The sequence below is a fragment of the Phyllostomus hastatus genome, unplaced genomic scaffold, assembly GCF_019186645.2.
Source record: "Phyllostomus hastatus isolate PE091 unplaced genomic scaffold, TTU_PhHast_1.1 phas_scaffold_93, whole genome shotgun sequence".
Lineage (NCBI taxonomy): Eukaryota > Metazoa > Chordata > Mammalia > Chiroptera > Phyllostomidae > Phyllostomus > Phyllostomus hastatus.
In genome coordinates, this window is record NW_025334042.1 from 16,383,815 (window position 1) to 16,399,734 (window position 15,920).

At 46.6% G+C, this 15,920-nt stretch overlaps 1 protein-coding gene and 1 pseudogene across 6 annotated transcripts; one reads left to right on the plus strand and one right to left on the minus strand.

Moving 5' to 3' along the window:
- Positions 1–306: 306 nt before the first annotated feature.
- On the plus strand, positions 307–15,796 carry PAN2 (poly(A) specific ribonuclease subunit PAN2). 6 transcript variants are annotated; one of them, XM_045829157.1, is made up of 26 exons: positions 307–436; positions 1,085–1,472; positions 4,432–4,601; positions 4,717–4,837; positions 4,993–5,070; positions 5,441–5,708; positions 6,134–6,476; positions 6,670–6,766; positions 8,577–8,696; positions 8,887–9,006; positions 9,279–9,407; positions 9,534–9,733; positions 9,841–9,989; positions 10,119–10,225; positions 10,665–10,763; positions 11,126–11,202; positions 11,306–11,453; positions 11,751–11,894; positions 12,030–12,089; positions 12,298–12,388; positions 13,377–13,534; positions 13,631–13,774; positions 13,891–14,070; positions 14,199–14,292; positions 14,551–14,748; positions 15,111–15,796. In XM_045829157.1, exons 2-26 carry the CDS (start codon positions 1,191–1,193, stop codon positions 15,143–15,145), a joined length of 3,612 nt encoding a protein of 1,203 aa, XP_045685113.1. In that variant the 5' UTR covers positions 307–436; positions 1,085–1,190; the 3' UTR covers positions 15,146–15,796. The 6 variants fall into 6 exon arrangements, with proteins under 6 accessions (XP_045685113.1, XP_045685115.1, XP_045685116.1 ...); XM_045829159.1 differs by having other exon boundaries at positions 11,306–11,447; XM_045829160.1 differs by having other exon boundaries at positions 9,841–9,977.
- LOC123812440 lies at positions 6,961–7,580 on the minus strand (annotated as a pseudogene).
- Positions 15,797–15,920: the final 124 nt, after the last annotated feature.

Consider the following 15,920-nt stretch of genomic DNA (forward strand, 5'->3'; position numbering starts at 1 on the left):
GTCCCTGATTACAGTTTCTTAAGTTACAGGAAACATGAAAATTCTGTTTCGGAACTGGCGTCCTCTAGTTTTGCTCAAAGGAGGCTTAAAAGACAAGGGATGAATTTTTCACAACATCCTATTGGGTCAGGGGTTGACTATAATTGTCCCCATCGGCGTGCCGTAAGCCCTGTTTTTGCCTAGCTCTTTGCACCCGTCTCCTCGAGGAGCCCTCTGAACCTGGTTCCTTCTGATTGGCTTAGGTGAGCCCCAACTCTTTCCTGATTGGGAACTGCGACTGAGAGTCCGCCTTCTTTCTGTTGTAGAGTTCGGTTGAGCCTCTGGCGCGGGGGAGAATTGGGGAAACTGGAATTTCCCGCGTAGCTGACGGCGCTTGTTCTCCCCCTACTCGTTTTAATTCCACGAGCTCCAAAATATCCGCCATGGAGAAATCTTGGTAATGACCCAATCCCCGTAAGCATCCTAGGAACACATCTGACCCCTGCCCTAAGCCCTCCCTTCCCTACCGCCGGGGGAGAATTCTGGGTAGTTGATTTCTCTGGTTCCCCCAGGGAATTCTGGGTAACTAGCCATTTCTATCACGTCCCTCTACTCCCGCCCCAATTGTGGGTAACTGACCATTATTATTTTCTGTTAGAGAATCCTGGGTAACATTACAGAAGATTGTGGGAAACTGGCTTCTTTTGTTCTCATCTCTCAACCCTCCACCCCCAGCCCTAATTCTGGGGAATTAGCACCTTATCCCCGCCCTATCCAATTCCTACCTCTGCAATTGCTGTTCCTTCCACTGATGGTTCAAGTGTGAACCAGGCAAGTGAGCAGGCCTGAAGGGAAGTGAAAAGGAAGTCAAGGACTACGTTGGATAGTTGGGTGGGGGGGAGTACGGAGGACATAGTGGGAAAGAGGAAGGGAGGATACTTCTCCCACCTCTGCCCCACTGTCCCCTACCCATTCCTTCCTGCTTCATCTCCTGCCTACCGCATCCCTTGCCTGCTGTATCTTTCTCCTTTCTAGATAACGTCTAACACACTAAATACAAGTATCTGGGTCTACCCCTGACTTAGTTACCTCTTTCCCTTTACAGGCTAGGATGCCCACTGGTGCTGTCCTGCTGAAGGTTGGGTCAGGCATCTAAAGGGGCTGTGGCAAGGTAGGGTGTGAAACAGGTCTAATCTGCTGCAGCCATCATCATGAACTTCGAGGGTCTGGATCCTGGACTGGCAGAGTATGCCCCAGCCATGCATTCTGCCCTGGACCCTGTCCTGGATGCCCACCTGAACCCAAGTCTGCTACAGAATGTGGAGCTGGACCCGGAGGGAGTGGCCTTGGAGGCTCTTCCTGTCCAGGAGTCAGTGCACATAATGGAAGGTGTCTACTCTGAACTGCACAGTGTGGTGGCTGAAGTGGGCGTACCTGTCTCCGTCTCCCACTTTGACTTGCACGAGGAGATGCTGTGGGTGGGAAGCCACGGGGTAAGAACCAGACCCCTTTGCAAAGGCTGAAAGGAGATGTTGGATGTTTTATCTGGTTTTAGCTGCTTTGCGAGGAGCTGTAATTGAAGTAATGAGAGATAGCTGGGTCTCTGAGTCAGGCCAAGAGGAAGAGAGTAGAGAAGGGGAGTCCTGGCACCCAGGGATGAGTCACATAGGTGCTCCTTTTCAGTAGCCACTCTACCTCTGCCACAATTTGCAATTCCCTGCTGTGATTAATCTTGATAGCTGTTAACTGATAGCCATCTATATCTAATTTCTAATTCCCCTCCTCTCTTTTCCACTTTTATCATTATACAATGGTTAACGCATGTTTCTTTATATCTGGCATGGAATCATTCTATCTTCTTTGGCTGACTTAATATCTCTGAGAGCAGTTAATCAATGTTGATTTTTTAAAAATGTGTATCCATACTGCCAATATGCTTGTGAGCCCAAAGATTTTCAGGACAATAACATGCTAGTCTTGGTTTACTAATTTCCCATACGTAGAGTATGAATTGTTTTTCCATTAGACATCTAGAATGAAAAAAAAATTTGGTAATGCATTCATTTCAGTGGGCAATATCTACTGCTATACTAGGCCCAGGTAATTAAGCTGAGTAAAACATAATCTTTGCCTTCAAGGAGTTTACAGGACAATAAGGGAAAAAGACATATAAACAGATGATTCATGGTACTTTAGAAGAATTATGAACTTAGGATATAAACTACTAAATGCTAGTGTGAAAATATGTACCATGTGCTGGAGAGCAAAGAGGAGAGTCAAAGGACTTCCAGAAGGAAGTGACACATGAACTGAGTCGTCAGAGATGAGCAGAAATCAGATGAAGAAAAGAGGAGAATGCTCTTTTGGCACAAGCAATGGGATAAACAAAAATTCCCAGTGCATCACACAGCACAATGATTGTGGAATGCAGGAACAGAAACAATTAAGGTTTACTGGACTAGAAGATGAAGCTGAAGAGTTAGACATTTCTTCATTCAACCAGTATTTTTTGAGCACCTACTAGGTGCCAGACCTTGCTCTGGAGTCAAAGTTTGGAATAAGCACTTTAAAAGGGAACAAAAATAATTTCTAGTACGAGGGGGGACCCAAAAGAACCCGGATTTTATTGATAAAAATTTGTGTATTTATTTTTACATGTTTAAACTTCACTCTCCTTCAAAGTACTTTCCATTTGATGCAATACATCTATTGAGACTTTTTTCCGCTGCTCAACAGTTTTTGAACCTGTTGATTTTGATGCCTTTTAGTGCTTTTGTTTTTTTTGTTTGTTTGTTTCACCTGTTCCACATTGGCAAAACATTTCCCTTTGAGGACTTTTTTTATCCATGAAAACAAAAAAGTCTCTTGGGGTGAGATCATGTGAATGGGGAGGGTGGGGCATGAGAGTCACCCCATTTTTGGTCAAAAACTGCTGAACACTCAGTGCAATGTGGGTAGGTGTGCTCCTAAATCAGCCATCATGAAATGGGCAGATGCATTGAAAGTCTTCTAGAAAAATTCACTGAAGCTAAACGCAGCCTTTCACAACAACACCAGCTGGTATATTGATACAGATGGGTTCTTAGAACACTCACCTAGCAGGGGAAGCTTTTACTACAAAGGGCCCACCCTCCAGAAGGTAATTCCAGGTTTTGGAGGGGTTCCCATTTGTATATCAAGTGTTGCTTAGTATCCTTGAGAAAAATAAAGTAAGGGTGTTAAGGTAATGAAGGGTGGGAGGTGTTGCTATTTTAGATAGTTAGTTGGGGAAGGTCTCTGTGATAAAGTCACATTTGAGCAGACACCTGGGTGCAGGCCAGGATGCCTATTTTAAGCCATGTAGAAGGGAGAGAGAGCCATGCAGATGTCTGGGGGAAAAACATTCTGGAAAACCCCATATGCTATCTTAAAGGTGCTTGGACTTCATCCTTCAGGCCACCAAAGATTTTTGTCCAGAATGACAAGGTCTGATTACTGAGGCAGCAGCATAGAGTTTGATTTAAGGGGGGTGAGGTAGGGCCATCTGAGATCAGTTTTCAGGTTGTAGTTCAGGCCTGAATGAAGCGCTGTAGAGATGTATACATGAAAACAGATTTGGGAAATATTTAGGAAGTAAAATAAACAAGATTTGACTACCAGTGACTTGGCCTACGGGGTAGATCATGGTACCATGGGAAATACAGTTAAGAATTGAAACAGGATAAAAGTGGTGAACTTAATTTAGGCTGTAATGAGTTTGAACTTTCCATGGAATATCAGAAGAGATGTTTAGTCGGTATTTGGATATATACGTCTGAAACTTGAGACAGTGAGCTGGATTAGGGAAGGAATTAGGATTCATCAGCTTAAAAATGGACGATTAAAACCTTGACAGTGGATGGGATTACCTAGGAAGACAGTAGAGTGAGAAGATAGTGTGCTGGGAATAGCCATGTTTCAAGAGTGGTTGGTCAGAAAGAGCACAGAAAGAGAGGGTATGAGCTAAGAGTCAGGAGAGAAGCCAGCAGTGAATGACACAGAAGCCAAGAGTGGAATGAGTTTCACATTCTCTGTTCCAGCCCCACAGTACACATTTCCCTCACGGCTGGTAAAGATTAAGACTTGACTATGGAACATAAGAAACCCAGGTGGCCAGTGGAGGATCAGACCCCACATCCCTGACCTTCTGAACAGCATTCAAACCAACTGAGCCATTACCCACTCAGCAGGGTCGTTGTGAGGGTAATAGGAGGCAGTTTACAGAAGTACTTTGTAAAGCACTAAACAAACATAAGATGGTATTTTCAGTGTTTATCACCAAGACTGGTGTCTAGCCTTATGCCTTGGTTGCTGCTAGCCAGAAAGGCCAGGAAGCAAGAATGGAAACAAGCTGAGCAAAGGCTAGTTCCTGAATTCTAGCCGGGATGACCCTACCCGTCTGCTCAGGGTGTGTCATCTTTTTGTCCGCTGCAGGGTCATGCCACTTCATTTTTCGGCCCAACCTTGGAGCGCTACTCATCCTTTCAGGTCAATGGCAGTGATGACATTAGGCAGATCCAGAGCCTGGAGAATGGTATCCTTTTTCTCACCAAGAACAACCTCAAGTACATGGCCCGTGGGGGCCTCATTATATTTGATTATCTGTAAGTGACTTCTCAGCTCTGGACTGAGAAAGAGTCCCTCATAGAACAGAAAGACTTTTAGTCTGGGCTAGGAACTTTAGAGACACTGACCCCTTAGCCTTTCCTCTCCCCCCAGGCTGGACGAGAGTGAGGATATGCACAGTCTTCTGCTGACTGACAGCAGCACGCTGCTTGTTGGTGGGCTGCAGAACCACATATTGGAAATCGACCTTAACACTGTCCAGGAGACGCAGAAGGTATAAGCCCAGGACAGGAGAGACCCAAGCAGGGTCTGAGTTACTGTGGTGGGGCAGAGGGTAACACCTGAGCTGGGGACATGCCTAAGATTTGTGTGTGTGTGACCTTTTTGTTCTTTCAGTTTGTTTTCACTGCTTTCTCCTTCCTTCCCTAGTATGCAGTTGAGACACCTGGAGTCACCATCATGAGACAGACAAACCGCTTCTTCTTCTGTGGCCACACATCCGGCAAGGTGGCTGAGTTCCATTTTTCCTCCCAACACGGGGCCCCGTTTCACCAGATGGGTGGCTGGGCCCAGCCTTGCCTTCAGTGCTATGTCTGTAGCTGGAGGGGAGGGGGGATGAACCGAGTCCCCATCCAGCCTTGTTATACTGTAAAATTAATTCTTCAGCCTGATGTTTTTTGTTGTAACTAGGTACCTCAGGGGCAAAAGGGTCAACATTCTCCTTGGGATCCATTTCAGCTCTTAGCTTCTCTTTTTGCCTTCTGTGTTCCTTAATTGCCCATATCTAGAGGCTTAGTAGGGGCCTCAGTGTTAGGTAGGTGGCAGGTATTCTTCCTGGTAACAGCTTTGGCAGATAACCAGGTTATCTCTTCTTCAGATTTCCCTGCGAGACCTTCGCACTTTTAAGGTGGAGCACGAGTTTGATGCTTTCTCAGGGAGTCTGTCGGACTTTGACGTGCATGGCAACCTGCTGGCCACTTGTGGCTTCTCCAGCCGCCTCACCGGCCTCGCCTGTGACCGTTTCCTCAAGGTGTATGATCTGCGCATGATGCGTGCCATCACACCACTTCAAGTCCACGTGGATCCTGCCTTCTTGCGTTTCATTCCTACGTATACTTCTCGTCTTGCTATCATCTCCCAGTCAGGTATGAAGGGGGTGTGAGACAGTCCATATAAGAGAGGTTGATGAGCAAAGGGGAACTGGGTGCCAGAGGGAGAATACTTCCAGGAACCTCTTTGTTGGAGAAAAAAGTAACCTTTCAGTGGGGTCTCTGGGTCTCGCTTCAGAGATGATCTGGTCAGAGATGAAAGCTGTTGTTGTCTCCCTTGGTGTAAATAACAGAAGAAGATAAAAGGTGGAGCAGGCTAAACAACTTGGGAACTTCCCTTTGCTATATAGCATACTTCCCTGTGGCTTATGGGAAGCATCAGATGGTATTCTCTGTAGCTCTAGGCATTGATTTGGGTCCCATCTTGCCTTTATACCAAGGGAAGAGGATAGAAAGGGCATAAAAGGATGGCTCCCTTCACCTTCCAGGGCTCGCTCAGTGGGCTTCCTCCTCCCTCCTAGGGCAATGCCAGTTTTGTGAACCCACAGGCCTGGCCAACCCAGCAGACATCTTTCATGTGAATCCTGTGGGGCCTCTGTTAATGACGTTTGATGTGTCAGCCAGCAAGCAGGCCCTGGCCTTTGGAGATTCCGAGGGCTGTGTGCACCTCTGGACTGATTCCCCTGAGCCTTCCTTCAACCCCTACTCCCGGGAGACTGAGTTTGCCTTGCCCTGTCTTGTGGACTCACTGCCTCCTCTGGACTGGAGCCAGGACCTGCTGCCTCTTTCCCTCATCCCTGTCCCACTCACCACAGACACGCTTCTCTCTGATTGGCCTGCTGCCAACTCTGCTCCGGCTCCCAGGTTGTACCTCACATCTGGGCCAGAAGGGGGGCAGGGAAAGGGCTGACATACTGAGATTCTCTGTTATTATTCTACTTCTTTTCTGATTTTTTGTCTACTTTCAGTATTTTCTTTTTATCTGGCCCCTTGCGGGTTGGGGATTAGATAGGCAGATACCACAACCTTCAAGCCTTAGAACTGTACTACATTGTAGGCGAGCACCCCCGGTGGATGCAGAGATTCTGCGCACCATGAAGAAGGTGGGCTTCATTGGCTATGCACCCAACCCACGGACCAGGCTACGTAATCAGGTATGTTCAGAGGGGAGAGGGCCAGCTCTCCCCCAGCCCAGCCCACTGGCATTTCTCCTTTTTCCTTTACTGGTTCTCAGTAGCTTTTGTTTTTTGTCAGTAAATTTCTTTTTGAGGTTATATTTTATTCTATGTAATATAATATTTGTACCTCTGCCTCCTTGGGGGGTCCCACAGGTTCTTAAGAAAAATAGTCAATTAACTAAATTGCCGCTGTAGCCATCAAGAGCCTGAGAAACCACATCCTTTGTGACTGTCCATAAATCAAGTCTTGGGAGGTATGATGGAGAGCTTCATCCAGCTTGAATGAGCAATCTGTCTGCTGGCTATTGACAGCTCCTCTCCTAGCATCTTTTTTAAAAAATGTTTTATTTGTTTACTTTCAACAAACAAGAAGGGGAAGAGAGGGGAAGGGAGGGAGAAGAGAGGGAGAGAAATATCAGTTGCCTTTTGCAGGCCCCCATTTGGAGACCTGGCCTGCAACCCAGGCATGTGCCCCGACCAGGAATCAAACTGGTGACCTTTCAGTTCACAGGCCAGCGCTCAATCCACTGAGCCCCACCAGCCAGGGCTAGTATCTTTTTTAAGTGGATATCAAATGGTTTTGTTGTCATCTCTCTCTGATCATTTATTTCATAAGCAAAGTCATTGGTGGATTTGACATGAACAGATGCATGAACTTTTTTCCTAGTACTCATTCTAGTGAAATAATGCTTATTGTTCTTATGCCACCTCATTTGAATGGGTTTAAGCTCCCAAATTAAATGACAAGCTTCTTAAGGGAAAGGACTGTGCCTTTTTATTTCCTTTTGAATCCCTCCCCAATGTCCAGAACAGCACCCAGCACAGAGAGGTGCTCAAGAGGTGGTGGTTGGTGGTGGGGGTCATGGTTGGAAGTCAGAGAGAGGGTGACTGAATATCCACGTGTGGGTCCATCAGTCACTGTGCTGGAGGTAGCAGCCCTCCCACAGCATGGCGAGCACTGCAACTGCTGTGATGGAAAACTGGGCGCAGCAGCTGGGCTGCGTACACAGCCGCCATGGCAGTGGGCTCAGTAAAAGCTTTTTGGAGCTTATTAAATTGAAGATACTATACTAGGTGTCAAGGAGGATTCAGAGACATAGAAGATAGGGTCCTTGGTCTTAAGAAGTTTAGTATCTGGTTGGTGAAAATAAGACCTATTCATAACAGAAATTATTTATGTTGTGTTGTTACGTGCTAGAGGAATGTGGTAAGCATTCACCGCCAGAGCTGTTTGGAGGGAAAGTTTTACTCTGGGCCAGAGTGCTCAGGGCGTGCATACTGAAAGAGGTAGATATCATACGCTAGAGAGGTGAGAGATGAGTAAGTAGATAGTAACAGCAGCATATGTTAAAGATGAGAGATAAGTGTCTGTAAAGGTCTCAAGAGGCTTAACTGCAAAATGGGCACCTAGTGGGGACAATGGCTATACCAACCAGTCTGGCTGGAATGGCTGTTCCATTGGGAAGCAGTGAGAGATTGAGGTGGGTGAGGGCCTGTTTGTGAGGCCTTGAAATCCAGTGTATAGTGGAGGAAGTGAGGCACCGAAAGGGGCCTTCTGTGGGGGTTAGTTTGGTAGCGGCATGCTAGATGGAGTGGATGTGGGGAGCCCAGTGTGGAGGCCATCACAGTTGTCCAGCTGTGATGAGGTGGGTTGATGCAGTGGGAATAGAAAGTGAATGGTGAACACCCGGTGAAACTAGGCTGAGGACTTGGTGACTCGTTCAGTATTGGGGCAACAAAGATGATTAAGGCATCCAACCAGGTTACCTGTTTTTAAAAATTTTAGATTCCTTACCGACTCAAGGAGTCAGACAGTGAATTTGACAGCTTCAGCCAGGTCACTGAGTCACCAGTAGGGCGGGAAGAAGAGCCACATCGCCACATGGTCTCTAAGAAATACCGCAAGGTACTGGGGAATACCAAGGAAGGATGTAGGGAAAAGTTCCCAGGGGACGGGGTCATGTAAGAAAAGACTAAAGGACTCAGTCGAGAAGCTTTCACCTACCCCTCCTGACTTAGGAGGGAGGCTTGGGGGGAGGTTATGGCTAGGGGACTTGGAGGATTTCTTTATCTTGCTTAGACTGTTTCTACCTCAGGTAACCATCAAATACTCCAAGCTAGGGCTGGAGGACTTTGACTTCAAACACTACAATAAGACCCTCTTTGCTGGATTGGAGCCCCACATCCCCAATGCCTACTGTAACTGCATGATCCAGGTAAGGATGGGTACTATCGTGACTTGAACGTGCCTGCTGCCTTTCTTCTCTCTGCCCCACAGCTCCTACTCTTCTCCATGTCTCCCCAGCCAGGCCCACTTTGCCATGGCCCCTCCACCATTCTTTTTTGCTGCACAGCCTTCACGTCTCCTCTGTGAGCTCTGCTGCTTCAGTGGACTCCTCTTTTGGACTCCACCAGCTCACCCAATCTTCCAGTCTCTCTTCCTCTTCATAGCAGTGGCCATTGTAATTTTTTCTGCTCTTCCTTCTAGGTACTGTATTTCCTGGAGCCTGTTCGTTGCCTAATCCAGAACCACCTTTGCCAGAAGGAGTTCTGCCTGGCATGTGAGCTGGGCTTCCTTTTCCACATGTTGGACCTCTCCCGAGGTGACCCTTGTCAGGTCAGTGCCTAAAGACCTGGGACAATAAAAGAGGAATGCAGGTGGATAGTAGGCAGAGATATTTCTGTGCAGGTGGCCACAAAAGAGAAATAACTTCTTTCCACCAACACACTTCCTTGATTCCAGGGCAGTAATTTTCTTCGGGCGTTCCGCACCATTCCTGAGGCCTCAGCCCTTGGCCTGATCCTGGCTGACTCGGATGAGGCTTCAGGCAAGGGCAATCTGGCCAGGCTCATCCAGCGGTGGAATCGCTTCATTCTCACGCAGCTGCATCAGGATATGCAGGAGCTGGAAGTACCCCAGGCTTATCGAGGTGCTGGAGGCAGGTATGGATTGGGACAAGAATAGTTAAAGCTACCACGACAGGCCCCTCTATGACTTACAGGGTCTTGTAACTCCCTCACTGCGCATATATCACCCTCCCCACTCTTAGCAGCTTTTGCTCATCGGGGGACTCTGTCATTGGGCAGCTGTTCAGCTGTGAGATGGAGAACTGCAGCCTCTGCCGCTGTGGCAGTGAGACCGTGCGAGCCTCATCTACCCTGCTCTTCACGCTCTCCTACCCTGAGGGTAGCAACAGTGGTATACCCTGCAGCTGGGTTGGGAAGGCTTCCCCAGTGTCCTGTAACACCAAGGAGAGGGTGTTGGGGGGCTAACACTAACAGTGAGTAGAAGGGAGAACTTGGAGTGAAGTATCCAGTTTCCCCACAGATAAAACCGGGAAGAACTATGACTTTGCCCAGGTGCTAAAGCGAAGCATCTGCCTGGAGCAGAATACGCAGGCGTGGTGTGACAACTGTGAAAAGTACCAGCCCACGGTGAGTGGGCTGTTGCACTGGACTAGAGTCCTGCCATGTTGGGTACTCAGCTATGGTCTCATCTGGGGCTGGCTAGGTGAGCACTGTCATCCAGAGATCTGTGGGGAGTGGGAAGAACCCCAGTTTGAGGATACAGATCCAAATTTCACTACTCCTGTCCAAGTTTCTTTCCCTGTAGGCTCCCTTCCATTCCGTATTTGTTTGTTTTTAGAGACAGGGGAAGGGAGGGAGAAAGAAAGGAAGAGAAACGTCGATGTGACAGAGATACATTGATTGGTTGTCTCACGCACACCCCCTACTGGGGACCTGGCCCACAACCTAGGCATGTGCCCTGATTGGGAATCGAACTGGCGACCTTTCAGTTCACAGGCTGGCACTCAGTCCACTGAACCACCCCAGCCAGGGCAGTTTCCATTCCTTGTTTGTTTTATCCTCTCAGATTCAGACACGCAACATCCGCCACCTGCCAGATATTCTTGTCATCAATTGTGAAGTGAATAGCTCAAAAGAAGCTGATTTCTGGAGAATGCAGGCTGAGGTAAGGACTGGGGCTGGAAACAGAGTCTTAGTAGTTTTTCTTTCTTTTTTTTAAGATTTTATTTATTTTTTAGAGAGGGGAAGGGAAGGAGAAAGAGAGGGAGAGAAACATCAACTGTGTGGTTGTCTCACCCGCACCCCGCACTGGGGACCTGGCCTGCAACCCAGGCATGTGCCCTAGACTTGGAATCCAACTGGCGACCCTTTGGTGTGCAGGCTGGTGCTCAATCCACTGAGCCATACCAGCTGGGCCTTTTTTTTTTTTTTTTTTTTAAGGGTACTTTTTTGTTTTCTCCCTCTCCTGGTTGACCTTCATATGTGATTAATATTCCTGAGGAACCATCATTTCTCCTTTGTGTTTAGTTTGCCTTCAAGATGGCAATAAAGAAATATGGTGGGGAAATCTCCTCCAAGAACAAGGAATTTGCTTTGGCTGATTGGTAGGTACTATCTTAGGAGTGATCAAAGTATTGAACTACCCAGTGGCTTCTCTTGTCACTGGCTAAATCTCAGTACAAATTTCCAATTCTCTTGTTCTGACAGGAAGCAACTAGGGAGCCCAGAGGGCATGCTGATGTGTTCTTCCATTGAGGAATTGAAGAATATCTGGCTTCCGTTCTCTATTCGCATGAAGATGACCAAGAACAAAGGACTCGATGTTTGCAATTGGACCGATGGGGATGAGGTGCAGGTTGTTGGAAAATTGGGAAGAGGAGAGGATATAGGGGAGAGAGGGATAGGGCAGAAGCAGGGTAGGGGGAAATGGAATTTAGTATAGGGAAGATGAAGGGAATAAGGCTGAGTGTTTACCAGTAGTGGGCTTTTCCAGAATCATTAACTTTACTGTTGGGAGTCACTGATGGGCTAGGATGAAGATAACCCACCCTGGTGCCCCATTCCATACCCCAGACTCCCTGTCCTCTATCCCTGCTCCCCTTCCTTCCCTATCCTTAAACTTAGCTTAGAAGCCTGGGTACCCCCCTCACAGTGGGGCCCAGCCAGGGCAGAGGAGGAACGTGGTGTCTATGTGTATGACCTGATGGCTACTGTGGTACACATCCTGGACTCGCGCACAGGGGGCAGCCTGGTGGCTCACATCAAAGTTGGAGAGACCTACCACCAACGCAAGGAGGTGAGTGAGGTAATACAGAGCAAAGCTCCTCCTGGTGGTGGCCAGAACAGAATCCTAGATCTGTCCTTATCTTCAGTCTGAGCCCCAGTGGTCCAGCCAGCGCTCTGGCATCAATCTTCCTCTGTATCTCCATAGGGCGTTACCCACCAGCAGTGGTACCTCTTCAATGACTTTCTTATTGAACCTATTGATAAGGTTAGTTGTAACACATTGCATCCCCGCTTTCCCCAGCATCCTCATCCTCATTTTCCTATAGAATACCAGACAAATTCAGGAGGGAGGGATGGGTTCTCAAGAATAAAAAGTATTAGCAGGGCTAAAAATAGTGCCTGAGTCTTATCATTTGTCTGACTTGGGAAAAAGGGTCCTATACGTTGGCCATTAAGTGCTTTTTCTTTTATAGCATGAAGCTGTGCAGTTTGACATGAATTGGAAAGTGCCTGCTATCCTTTATTACATCAAAAGGAATCTTAATTCCAAATACAACCTGAACAGTAAGTGGTACAAGAGTAGACCCAAGGCATGGGCCGTTTAGATTGGTCTTTAGGAAGAGACCTAGGAAGTAGCTTGTTAAGATCAGGATCTGTGTCCTGGCTGGGTAGCTCAGTTGGTTACATCATCATCCTGATACACCAAGGTTGTGGGTTCAGTCTCTGGTCAGGACACATGTAAGAAGCAATCAACGAATGCATAAATAAGTGGAACAACAAATCGATTTTTCTCTCTCTCTTCCCCCCCCCTAAAAAATAAAGAAAGGGGGGACATGCTTTAAAAAACAGAAAGATTAGGCCCTGGCCAATGGCTCAGTTGGTTGAAGTATCATCCCATGTACCAAAAGGTTGTGGGTTCGATCCCTGGTCAGGGCACATATGGGAAGCCACTGATGTTTTTCTCTTTTCCTCTAGCTCTAAAATCAATAAACATATCCTTGGGTGAGGATTAAAATCAGTAAGAAACATAAAGATTAGAATGTGTAACCAGTGTTAATATTTCCAGGGATACTACACAGATTCGTGCCCATAAGGTCTTAAATTTAGAAGCCAAAGATCCTGAGGGTATAGTGAGAAAGAAGTGGGGGAGAGTCTGATCAAAGTGGCTACGTTAGGATTTTGAGTCTAATTATTTTTATCCCAAGTGAAGATCTCTTCTTTAGGAGATGAACTCATTATTAAGTCCCTTTTTGGTGCCTTTAAACCATAGTTTCCCAGTAACTTCATTTTTGTGGATTTTCTAAGCTAAAATCCAAAGTGAAAGTTTTATTCTTTCTGTCAAGTTTTTTTTTCCTTACCACATTTCTTGATAATTATTTTATTTATCTGTTCCATCTACCTGCTCTGTTCATTAAACATGATCTTTTTACTTACATGCTTTAATTATTGAGGGTCACATTGTAGACCTAGTCTCTGGTGAGCTGTCCTGGGTTTCCCTCCCCTGGTCACTTCCCTGTCCCCAGCAATGTGTCTTCTGGATTCTCCCTTCCAGTCAAGAACCCTATTGAGGCAAGTGTCCTGATGGCTGAAGCCTCACTGGCACGGAAGCAGCGGAAGACACATACTACCTTCATTCCATTGATGCTGAATGAGATGCCACAGGTTGGGGACCTGGTGGGCCTGGATGCTGAGTTTGTCACCCTTAATGAGGTAAGCAAGACCAATAGTGTGGAGTGTTGGAACAGAACTCTGGGGATATTTGGAGTCATAGGCTTCTCTAATTTCCTTATTAACTCTTCCATGTAGGAGGAAGCAGAGTTGCGCAGTGATGGCACCAAGTCGACCATCAAACCAAGCCAGATGTCAGTCGCTAGGATTACCTGTGTTCGGGGCCAGGGGCCCAATGAGGGTATCCCTTTCATTGATGACTACATCTCTACCCAGGAGCAGGTATAAGGATATGAAAGTGCAAATGAGACAGATCCTGTGCTTATGTAGAGTACTCTAGAACCTAGGGAAGCGTGGTAGGGGAGATTGCCTGGAAAACTTGCCTTCTCTATCCCTAGGTGGTGGATTACTTGACTCAATACTCAGGGATAAAGCCAGGAGATCTCGATGCCAAGATTTCCTCTAAGCACCTCACAACTCTCAAGTCTACCTACTTAAAACTTCGTTTTCTCATAGACATTGGAGTCAAGTTTGTGGGTCATGGTCTGCAGAAGGACTTCCGGGTCATCAACCTCATGGTTCGTGCAGGGCTTTTTTAAGAGTCTTCTTTGAGTGTGGGCCCCTCAGGGTATGTACATTGTGCTTCTGGTAAATGGGAAATTATGGATCCCCTACCTTCAGTCTCCCATTCTTTCATCCCTTCCAGGTGCCCAAGGACCAAGTCCTTGACACTGTCTATCTGTTTCACATGCCCCGAAAACGAATGATTTCCCTGCGATTCCTTGCTTGGTATTTTCTGGGTGAGTTGCTCTGCCTTAACGGCCCTTGTGGTATTCATTAAGAGCAGGAAAAAGTGTTGGAGGGGCCAAAGAGAGTAGGGAGGATCCCAAGTCAGTGGTGAAGTTATTAATTAGCTTCACTATCCTTCCCGTGCACCAGGGATGGTGTTTGGCTCCTTCCTTTAAGGGCAGTCAGGTTCTTTATTGGGAGTTGGAGTGGGGAACATATTCTTACCTTCCTTTGTGAGTTCCCAAACTATTCCATCTCTACTTCCGCAGACCTGAAGATTCAAGGAGAGACCCACGACAGTATTGAGGATGCTCGCACAGCCCTTCAGCTCTACCGAAAGTATCTGGAGCTAAGCAAAAATGGCACTGAGCCTGAGTCCTTCCACAAAGTGCTCAAGGGTCTTTACGAGAAGGGCCGAAAATTGGACTGGAAGGTGCCCGAGCCTGAGGGCCAGACAAGTCCCAAAAGTAAGGCTTGGGATGGGACAAGGGAAACTCTACTGGGTGGGTTTTAACTACGTATGTGAAGATGATACCCACCATAATAGTGATGATGATGATGATGATGATGATGATGTTAACGGTGCTAACTCTACCTTAAATTTGCAAAGCACTTAACAGTTTACAACGCATTTAATCCTCCCAACAATCAGTGAAATAGATTTTATTGAAACTCTCCATTGGTCCTAACCTCCTCTTGCCCAATTCTAAAGTGTTTGGAACAGGGCCATGCCCTCTTTTCTCTTGTATTTTTCCTTCCTAAGAAGAATCCTAGGTGCCTTTTCTCCACTCACTGTAAGATTCAATGTTCTTGGTTTTGTCTCTGACAGATGCAGCTGTTTTTTCCTCAGTACTGGCGCTCTGACCTCCTTGCTTCCCAAAAAACTGCTGTCTCTCCCTTTGGTGTTCTGTGGTCCCAGAACTGGGAGAGGGCTTCCTAAGTTGTCTCTACTTCCAGAATTGAACCTGCTCAGGATTTACAGATGGTGCTATTAATAGAACTGGAATGCAGTAGAAATTTGCAAAGGGTCTAACAGCCAGATTCCTTTTTCATCCTTTGCAAAAACAGTGGGACAGAAACAAGGTCTAGATTTGACCCAGATGTAAAGTAATTCTTAATAAATATTCTGGGTGATTAATATCCACACAAAGAAGATCCTGAAACCAAAACTTGCAGTTCCTAGTTGGCTAAGGACTTAACCTAGTTGGCTAAGATGATCAGATACAATGGTAGTTCAAGACATAGCTCAAGTCTCTGACTGCTTGAGGCATGCCAGAAAGGCAACACATAGAGGACTGGTGGCCCTAGCACACCGGTGTTGCCAACACCATCATTGCCAAAAGGGCCTTTGGGTCCAAAACAAAGCTTGGCTGCTGGCTTCACTCCTGCTGACAGCTGAGAAGCATCTGTCTTCCATCCACTCCATTCTCCTGTTCCAAGTTTTGTTTTCTTGTTGTTTTTTTTTTAAGTTTTGTTTTAAACTGCATGTTTTATAAAATAAAAACAAAAATATTATTGGACTGTCATCTATCTCATTGGTGACCTGAGAGTGGGGGGGTCTTCTGACTTTGGTCTTCCTCTCCTTTTTGTGTGTGTTATCTATTAACAACTGGGAAAGCCTAAGGCTTCTAAATTCCTA

What these genes read in the sequence shown, in the direction of transcription:
- PAN2 (XM_045829157.1), top strand. Translation starts at nt 1,191, where the DNA reads ATGAACTTCGAGGGTCTGGATCCTGGACTGGCAGAGTATGCCCCAGCC. An exon ending in AACTCTGCTCCGGCTCCCAG is followed by an intron (nt 6,477 to 6,669) that starts GTTGTACCTCAC and finishes ACTACATTGTAG; the next exon opens with GCGAGCACCCCCGGTGGATG. An exon ending in CCGATGGGGATGAGGTGCAG is followed by an intron (nt 11,454 to 11,750) that starts GTTGTTGGAAAA and finishes CCCCCCTCACAG; the next exon opens with TGGGGCCCAGCCAGGGCAGA.